At 35.3% G+C, this 9,428-nt stretch overlaps 1 protein-coding gene across 1 annotated transcript; it reads right to left on the reverse strand.

The window, feature by feature from the left end:
* Positions 1–618: 618 nt before the first annotated feature.
* On the reverse strand, positions 619–1,554 carry LOC311594702 (olfactory receptor 4F21-like; the record flags this gene model as incomplete). Its single annotated transcript, XM_084776602.1, has 1 exon — positions 619–1,554. The coding sequence occupies one exon, from the start codon at positions 1,552–1,554 to the stop codon at positions 619–621; it is 936 nt and encodes a 311-aa protein (XP_084632728.1).
* Between the last annotated feature and the right edge of the window lie 7,874 nt (positions 1,555–9,428).

Genomic DNA, 9,428 nt, shown 5'->3' on the forward strand with positions numbered 1-9,428 from the left:
TTACCTAAAGTGTACAGAGAATATTTCTAGGAGACAGATTGTACATGTTAAAAAAATAATGTTTCAAAATGAGTAACAATTCTGGATACCTCATCTTACAATGGAAAGAATTCTATATGACAGCATTGCCCCTAGAAACTGTTGAGATGTGACTTTCAAATAATTACTCTGATACTTCTCCTCTGAATGAGCTGTTCATGTTCAGATATAAACTCTGTGTTCTTTTTGAGAGAACAAAACTTTAATAAGTAGAAAGCTAGACCAAAATACAGAACCAGTAATTGTGATGATTCATTTATTTACTCAAACAAATTTTGAGTTCACTTTTGAATATTATAGGATGTCATTAAATCTTTTGTGTTAAAATTATCAAAAGCTAGATAAGAAAATACCCTTTCTATTCATCCATAGTGCTTTTTTTCCTTTAAGAAGTACATACTGATGAAGTATTCTACCTTCTCAAGGGGACAGGATCAGGGCATTAATAGTTTGTGGGAATGGATATAGGCTGTGAGGTAGATGAAATCTGCAGTTGGCAAGGTGATATAGCATGTGCCTAAGAGAACCTTCCAATATACAGTTGGATGTACACTTTCAGAGTTCCCACACAAGAAGAAGTTAGCAAAATCTGCCATAATTAGCCCTTTTGCATAATCTTTGAATTGCTATTCTTATATCTTTGTTCCTTAATGTATAAATGACAGGATTCAGAGCAGGTGTTATAGCAAAGTCAGCAATAAACAGGTATTTGTCAACTGATGAAGTGGGGAATGGCCAAACATAGAGAAACATGCATGGAGTAAAAAAGAGAAGGACCACAGTGATGTGAGCTGACAGAGTGACAAGCGCCTTGGACAAGTCCCCTGAAGACCGTTTCCAGACTGTGACCAAAATGAAGGCATAGGAGAGGAGAAGCAGGAAGAAGGTCCCCATGCTCATGAAGCCACTGTTGGCAGCAACAACAAACTCAAACTTGTCTCTATCTGTGCATGCGAGTTGTATGATTCGAGGGAAGTCACAGTAGAAGCTGTCCACTTTGTTAGGACCACAGAAAGGCAGGTTTACAACAAAAGAGAACTGGGACAGGGCGTGGATAACCCCAGTGACCCAGCCAGCCACTACAAATGAAATGCATATTCTAGGGCTCATGATGTTCAAGTAGCGCAGAGGCTTACAGATGGCCGTGTACCTGTCGAATGCCATGGCTATGAGCAGCACCATCTCCACTCCTCCCATGATGTGGATGAAGCATATCTGAGTCATGCAGCTGTGGAAAGAAATGACTTTGTGTTCTTTCAGAAGGTCTGAGATCATCTTGGGCACCGTGGTAGAGGAAACCCACACATCATTCAAAGACAGGTTGGCCAACAGGAAGTACATAGGTGAATGTAAGTGAGAGTCAGCAATTACTAAAATGACAATGAAGAGATTTCCCAAAAGGATTCCTACATAGAGCGTAAAGAATGCCACCATGAGAAAAATTTTAGTTTCCCAAGAACTGGAGAGTCCTAGAAGCACAAACTCAGAAACCTTGGAGTCATTTAGTTGATCCATTGGTGTGAGCAGTTTCAAGTCACTTGATGTGAGGAAATGATGAAAATTTGTAGCCAATGGTAGTAAAGGATAGTTTCCAATTATAGTACTCTGTTATTACCTGGATTAAAAACCAAAATAAAACCCCTCTCAGTTCACTAATGACAGAAAAAAACCTGAAAAATATTACACTTATGAGGATCGTACTTCTTAAAGAAACAAACGTGAATATGGAAGAGGGAGGCAAATGGGTTCTTCTGTTTTATTCCATGACCAGACATTTTGTTGTAGTAGAGTTGCCTAGTAGTATTTCTAAATATTTTCTCAACTTTTTCCTGAGTGATGTTTTCAATGTCCAGTAACCTCAGGTGACAAAAAATATTGATAAAATGTGCTTTGGGATCACTTTGCAAATTATTATTTCATGTCTTTATTTCACTGGCAAAATGGAGGTTTACTCTCAAAATTATGTTTAAACACATTTCATCAGTATTTATTTTTGTAAAATTACTAAAATGTTTTGGGGGACATGTGTTATAGTACTATTCCCTTACAGGTACATTGTAGTCTTTGAATACATGCAGCTGGTGTGCACAAACCCAATGCAGCCTTTTCTAACCTCCTGCTTTCCCACTCCCAACCCCTGTTGATCACTACTCTATATTCATAAGTAGTATTTAACATTTCTGCCTATGATGGGATGTTGAACATATTTTTTTCTCTCTGACATTTCCTTTAACACTGTATTTTGCACTCTTTTCCATTTGCTGTAAATGACACAACCCCTTTCTATGTATGGCTAATATTTGTTTGTTGGTTAATACCATGTGTAAGCTACCTGTAGATAGAACAATTGTAAATATGGACAAGCATGAATTTTCCTCCTTAAGATACAGGCCCCCAAAAGTAGTGAATAAATTTGTGCAACTCTATTTTGACTTTTTGAGAAACCTGTATGACTCAAAACAACTGCTATGTTGACATTCCAACCAACAGTGCATAAAATTGAACTTTCACCCTATTATTAATGAACATCTGTTACTTGTTGCATTTGATAATAGCTCTTCTAATGGATGATACTGTAATTTCATTCCAGGTTTGATTTATATTTGTCTCATGGTTTACGGGATTGAACACAGAATTTTATCTTTTTTTATGCTTATGAGCATTTTATTTGCATATCAATGTGTGAACCAGGTATGTCCAGAAGAGGGCACAGAATCTTTTGGAAATAGAGTTAGTACAGATGGCTGTGAACAACCCTGTAGGTGCCGGGAACTAAACTTGGGTGCTCTGTAAAATCAGCAGATGGTCTGATACACTGAACCATCTCACCATCCCCAATAGTGAGCATTTTTCTATCCATTAGTTCACTTCTCTTTTTCTTTCACAGCCATGTACTTTTGTAATCCTATATGAAGATATACATATACCAAAGCTACAAGTTATATTACTGTTTTCTTGAATTGTATGCATACTTCGTGTCTTATATGAGTATGTATTGCTTTTCCTATACAATTTGTCATGGAAGTTACCTTCTCAATTTTTTTGTTTGTATTTGTTTTTGACCAAGACTGGATTTATCTGTGTAATGCCCCTGGATGTTCTGGAACTCACTTTGTAGACTAGGTTGTCATCAAACTCATAGAGATCCTTCTGCATCTGCCTCCTGAGTGTTGTCATTAAATGCATAGGTCACCACCACCTAGTGAATTTTTAATATTTAGCTCATGAAATGTTTATCATGGTCCTGATTAGATGTCAATATTCAGTGGCTATAAAAGCAAACATGTTATTAGTTTTAAGATTATATATCAATTTATTATATATTTCTTTTGTGCAGATATTTTTTACCAAGCCCAAATTCTCTTATATGTTTTAAAATTCTGTATATGTTCTATATTCTAGATCTAGACTTATATATAGTAAAAAGTCTCCAGAGCTTTATACTGATAGTGTGTCAGGTCTGGGACTTATGTTTAGAAATTCAGGACACATATTCCATATTTTTGACCCTAGTCCTATGCTATTCTGATTGATGCTTTGATATATACTCCAAGTTGCCCAAACATACTCAACCAAACATCCTTTATGTACTATACCTATAATAAACCCATTGAAGATAAAATCTGTGAACTGGTGTCCTCTATAATTACTCTTCTGTCTTCTTACTCATTCCTTAGCAATCCTCATTGCTTATTCAGTAAGTCCTAACAACCTAGTTTCCACAGGCAGCTAGTTTCTTAAGAAAAATTTTATTCTGCATATTTTCTATAGCAATTAGTTTTCACTAATTGTTTTACTGGATTTCGTTACAGGATTCAATGCTAATTTTCTTAATTTCTTTTTATATATTTTTAAACCTTTGGCTTCTTGGCTTTAAGAAGCTTTTATTAACCGTGTGTGTGTGTGTGTGTGTGTGTGTGTGTGTGTGTATGTGTGTGTGTGTGTGTGTGTGTGTGTGTGTGTGTGTGTGTGTGTCTGTGCTCATGCACACGTGTGCGTGCATCTGTGATGAGTTCAAGTCTTATTTTAAAGAATACAGACTTATTTTACACCACGGACAAAAGGTATATCTTTTTAAAAACGTACTGATATTTCTATTTTTCAGTAAAAATTAACCATGTGATGCCATCAGTATTTTACTAGATTATGTCCTATTAATAGGGAAAATGTCCTAAGGGCAAAAGTGTTACTTTGGTTCTAGTTTCATATGAGTAATTTATGCTACTGCAACTCTTCAAAGTATGACAGCTATGATGTTATAAAGACATCTTTACATGCAGCACAGTGGAAACTTCAACAAAGCTCAGCTCTCAATGTGCATGTTGAGCAACTTCATCAAAGTCAGCAACATTGTTTTTCAAGGTTTCATCTAGTGATGTGAGAAAAGTAAACTTTACTCTTTATTATTCATTACCAACAAGCCTTTCTGTTGATCGCAGCAAATGCAATTGGGCCTTTTATTAGCCAACTTCTCCAAAATTTCCTGAAACATTTCTTCATACTTTTTATATTTATACAGTGATGGTTCCTTCTGTGCTAACTCTTCATATCAGTCATTACTCACGCATACTAGACCTATCCTGTTTATTTTTTCAGCATCAAGATACTCAGGTTAACTAGTATCTACCTATTAAATTATTTACCTGTAGCTTTATTTTTGATCCCAGAGTAATATATCCAAAGTTAAACATAGCATACTCATGAAAAATCTTTCTTGAGGTTTAAATTAATCTGTAAAACTCATAGTCACATAGTCTAACCAAATCTGTTAATATATATCCTTACCATTCTCCAGGAAATACAAAACATACATACTACAGATTTTGGCTCTTGGTGTATACTTTCCACATTTATATGTTTTACTTTCAAGCAATTTTAATTATTTACCTTTTACACCTGTTGTTACTGATTTTAGTTTGCTTTCTTCAAACATTCCAATTGAAATGAAAAGTGATCGCATTGTTTCCCTCCAACTTCTTTTTAAATATAACGTGTTACCAACTTGCTAATATCAGATAGCACTGCTTAGCTCTCCTACTGAAAGTCTTGATGAATCAAGTCCCAGAGCAAGTCACATAGAACCTTGAAAATACATCTTGTTAATTAGCTAATTCATTCATTCATTTACTATAATTACTTTTGGTTTTTTTCTCCTTTATTAATTTATTCTTGTTACATCTCAATGGTTATCCTATCCCTTGTATCCTCCCATTCTTCCCTCCCTCCCATTTTAATTACTTTTGAAGACCTCAACTTGAACACAGTGCCTCATAGGTTAGTTGTAACCCTTGTAAGTTAGGCAAGGGTTCTACCTCTGCTGCACCTCTGCCCACCCATGAATTCACTAGTGAATTAGTTTGCTAAGAAATTACTACTATGTAAGTCCAAATATTGGTTATTTGTGAAATATTATAGCAGTATTATTGGTTATAACTTAATCTAATCATTTATGATCATACACAAAATAGTAAAGATCAATAAAAGGAAGGAAACCTGGGAGCAGTATGGTCTAATAATGTTTGATAGGTAAAGGTGATTTAACTCATTAATAATCTGTGGAAGGAGGAAACAAGGAAAGAATCATATGAAGATCACAGAACTGTTTGCTTCAAGAAAGTAAAGTTAAGTAAAGGATAATAGTTAGCATGTCATCGTCACTAAAACACTCAATATAATTAAAAACACAACAAAGAATGACATTTACAAAAATGCGGGTATATGCATTCACATGAAAAGTTTGAACTTCTGAAGTATACTTAAAATTTACGCAAATGCTAAAAGGTAAAATGAATGAAGCCATAATATAAAAATTACCTCAGAAATAATCTATCCAACCACTGCAAACAGGTATGATATGTCCTCGGACTTTCTGTGATCTGATCAGAAGATTCAGTCTCCTAAAATTATTTTAGTTCAATTGTAAACAATTAAATTAAAATACATATGAAAGGTGGAATAAACAGAGTAAGAGTTAGATAGTTATAAAATCATTTAAATATGCTGTGATTTATTACAAATATGTGGGAACATGAATGAATAATAAAAATCATAACTCTCACTGGCTGTTATAAATGCAGGTCAATAATGAGACCTTGAACTTTTGAGGATCTTCTCAGATGTCTTACAACAAACTATCTCTGGAAGATTAGAAGTCTTTTTAGATTATAACATTATATATATATTTATTTATTTATCTGTCTTCGTGTGTGTGTATGCTACATGTGTGCAGGTACACACAGCATCCAGAAGCGGATCCTCTTTAAGAACACTATAAATTCTCAACCACTAAGTCTTCTCTTCAGTTCCAAAAATTAGTTTTAAACTTTAGATTAGGATTTTTTGTTTTTGAGGTCAGAAGTTTCAGGAGCCAGTTCCAACTTGCCATATGGAACTTCCTGAAAGTATGGTAATCATGTTGCTGCTGGGGGCCCCCAACTGCTCCTCAGCCTCAAGGACTGGAATGTGAGTCATGGTGACTCCACAGGGCAAAGGGGTCACTGAAGAACAAACATTTTTGACACTGATCCTGTCATTCTATTTCATGTATCTTTATTTAATGGAAACAAGATACAAAAGTCAAAATGACAATTTTAAATATTATTTTACATCACTGTGTTTTTCTAAAAATATAAACTAATTGGAATAAACTAACTATTCAAGAATATGGTCTTACCAAATAGATATTTACAATATAAAAGTTTCTACATTATCAAGTCCATAGTAATCAGAAAAAAATCCAAAACACTTCATTGTAAAGTTACAGAGCAGATCTGATATTTCATATAGAGAGGGGTACTCTGCTGTGCCCAAGTAAATCTTTAGGATTTATCTAATGCTTGTAACAGTGAAGGGAATATATTTAACTCTAATTAAGTATATCTTATCTCTCCATCATCAAATTGAGTTGTTATAATAAGAAGAATTACTGTTTTAAAATTTTAAAAACGTTATATAAAAATTAGCACTAGACAATTTTCATGTGATCATTTTCACCACATAGTATGATGGAAAGTGTAGGAGAATGATCACAGGCCAGCCCACATCCTACACACTCTGATTACTTGCTGTGTCTACTGTATGTTACTGACTCATTTCTTTTTCTACACAGACAGTTATTAAGAGTTACTAGCTTATATCTGCATACTAGCCCAAGGGGCATGTCCCACGAAAGCCTTCACTTACCAGGAAACTGGGACAGAGGGGAGGACATCCCATTGAGACTCTGGATGAGAGAAGCATGGGAGAATAGCAAAGTAGAAGGATCCAGAGGGTCCTAGAAACCTACAAGTAGAACATTATGATAGACAGATTTGGGCCCAGGGGTCCCGCTCAGACTCAGGCACCAGCCAAGGACAATACAGGCGGTAAACTTTAAACCCCTACCCAGATCTAGCCAATGGTCAGATCAGTCTCCACAGTTGAGTGGAGAGTGGGATATGACTTTCTCATGTACTCTGGTGCCTCACATTTGACCATTTTCCCTGGAGGGGGAGACCTGGTGGCACTCAGAGGAAGGACAGCAGGTTACCAAGAAGACTTGATACCCTATGAGCATATACAGGGGGAGGTAATCCCCCTCAGGAACAGTCATAGGGGAGGGGAATAAGAGGAAAATGGGAAGGAGGGAAGAATGGGAGGATACAAGGGATGGGATAACCATTGAGATGTAACAAGAATAAATTAATTTAAAAAAAATTTTAAAAAAGGAGTTACCAGTTCATAGTTTCTTTAAGACAAAGCAAGTTGGAACAGAATCATAAGAACAGACCCTACACTTCAGTAAGTATAGAGAAGTGTTGTCCAGTAGGTAACTTTGGTGCTAATCAGGAAAGACATCTAGAATGCTTATAGTTGCAGACACTGATCACTTAAATCTGACAATGAAAAAGTCATCATGATTTCCTATGTCTTTTCTGAGACACACTAGGCCTTCCTTCATTATCTACATTTTCAGAGAGGAAAGATTCAAAACATTTTACATAGTATTTAAAAAGGGTAAACAATGTTGGATGTTCGAAATTAAGTCTTTAAAGATATTGGCAGAATGAGTGTAATTCTTGAACTAAAGTGAATAAATGAAAAGGGTGTAAGAATAAATAGAAAAACCACAAGGGCTGAGGCTAGTGTAGGAAGCGTATTCTTAAAATGTATTGGCCAAACTCAGCTTCTTCTTTCACCATCTTCAAGAGAAGAGAAACAGAAATTAACTGTCTTTTAGGTCATTTCTATTACTCATGCATATAAATACTTCTTATTTTGTGAAAAAAACTAATCATCATGGGTAGAGATAAGTACAAATATTCATTTATACATTCATAATTTCTCTTTACTAATGACAGGGTTGTCATTTTTGACACTAGATTATACAATACAATAGAACAAAATTCCCATATAATTATTTTAGGAAAAATAAGTTCTATATTTTATTTTAAACCTCAGGCAAGCTTTAAATAAGTATAAAATATCTGTACTACTCTCAGTTAGTACTAAATAAAGTTGTCTCTGCACTTCAATTTTTTAAAAAATTTTTTCCCTATTTAAGTAAGTATCTTTGTTTTCATCATGGTAGATGTTAAATCTTGCTTTTCTTATTCATATTAGTAGAAAGTGGAAGATTGATAATATACATTAAGGATTGTCTGGCTTCTTGTAGAAACTTTGACTTTGAGAAAACTAAGACAGAAAGATGACAGAAAACTTTATCGTGAAGGTGAACACACACACACACACACACACACACACACACACACACACACACACACACACACCAAAGTTCATCCTATCATTCAGAACATGGAAGAATATGGAGCGTCCAGGATCCCCATAAGAAGACCATCAAGGCTGGCAAAACTAGATCCAGGGGGCCTGTACAAACCATTGTACCAAACAAGGTCAAGGCATGCAGTAAGCCTAGACCACATGTTCAGATCTAGCCAATGAACAGCTCATTCTCCACATTTGTGAGGCATAAGAGACTTCCTCTGATATGAACTCCTGTGCCCCCAATTTGACCGCTTTCCCATGGTAGGGAGGTCTGGCAAGACTCAGAAGAGGGGAAAGCCAGCTATCCAGATGAGAACTGATAGGCTGTGGTCATATAGTGGGGCAGGTCCCTTTCTGTCAGAGGTGTAGGGGAGAGGAATAGGGTGAAAGAGGGAAGGGGAAATGGGAAGATACAAGTGAAGGATTGACAATCAGATGTAATCTGAATTATTTTTAAATAAATAAATAAAAATAAAATAACCCCCCAAAAAGAACATTTCAATTTTTTTTTGACATCAGAGTAGAGTGCATGTTATTCTGTTGATACCAATAGCTTAATCCTTAACATATCTGAATTTATTACATTGATTAACTGCTAAAACAAAAGTTTGTAATTATTTAGATAA

Source organism: Acomys minous (assembly GCF_964271855.1).
Source record: "Acomys minous genome assembly, chromosome: 3".
NCBI lineage: Eukaryota > Metazoa > Chordata > Mammalia > Rodentia > Muridae > Acomys > Acomys minous.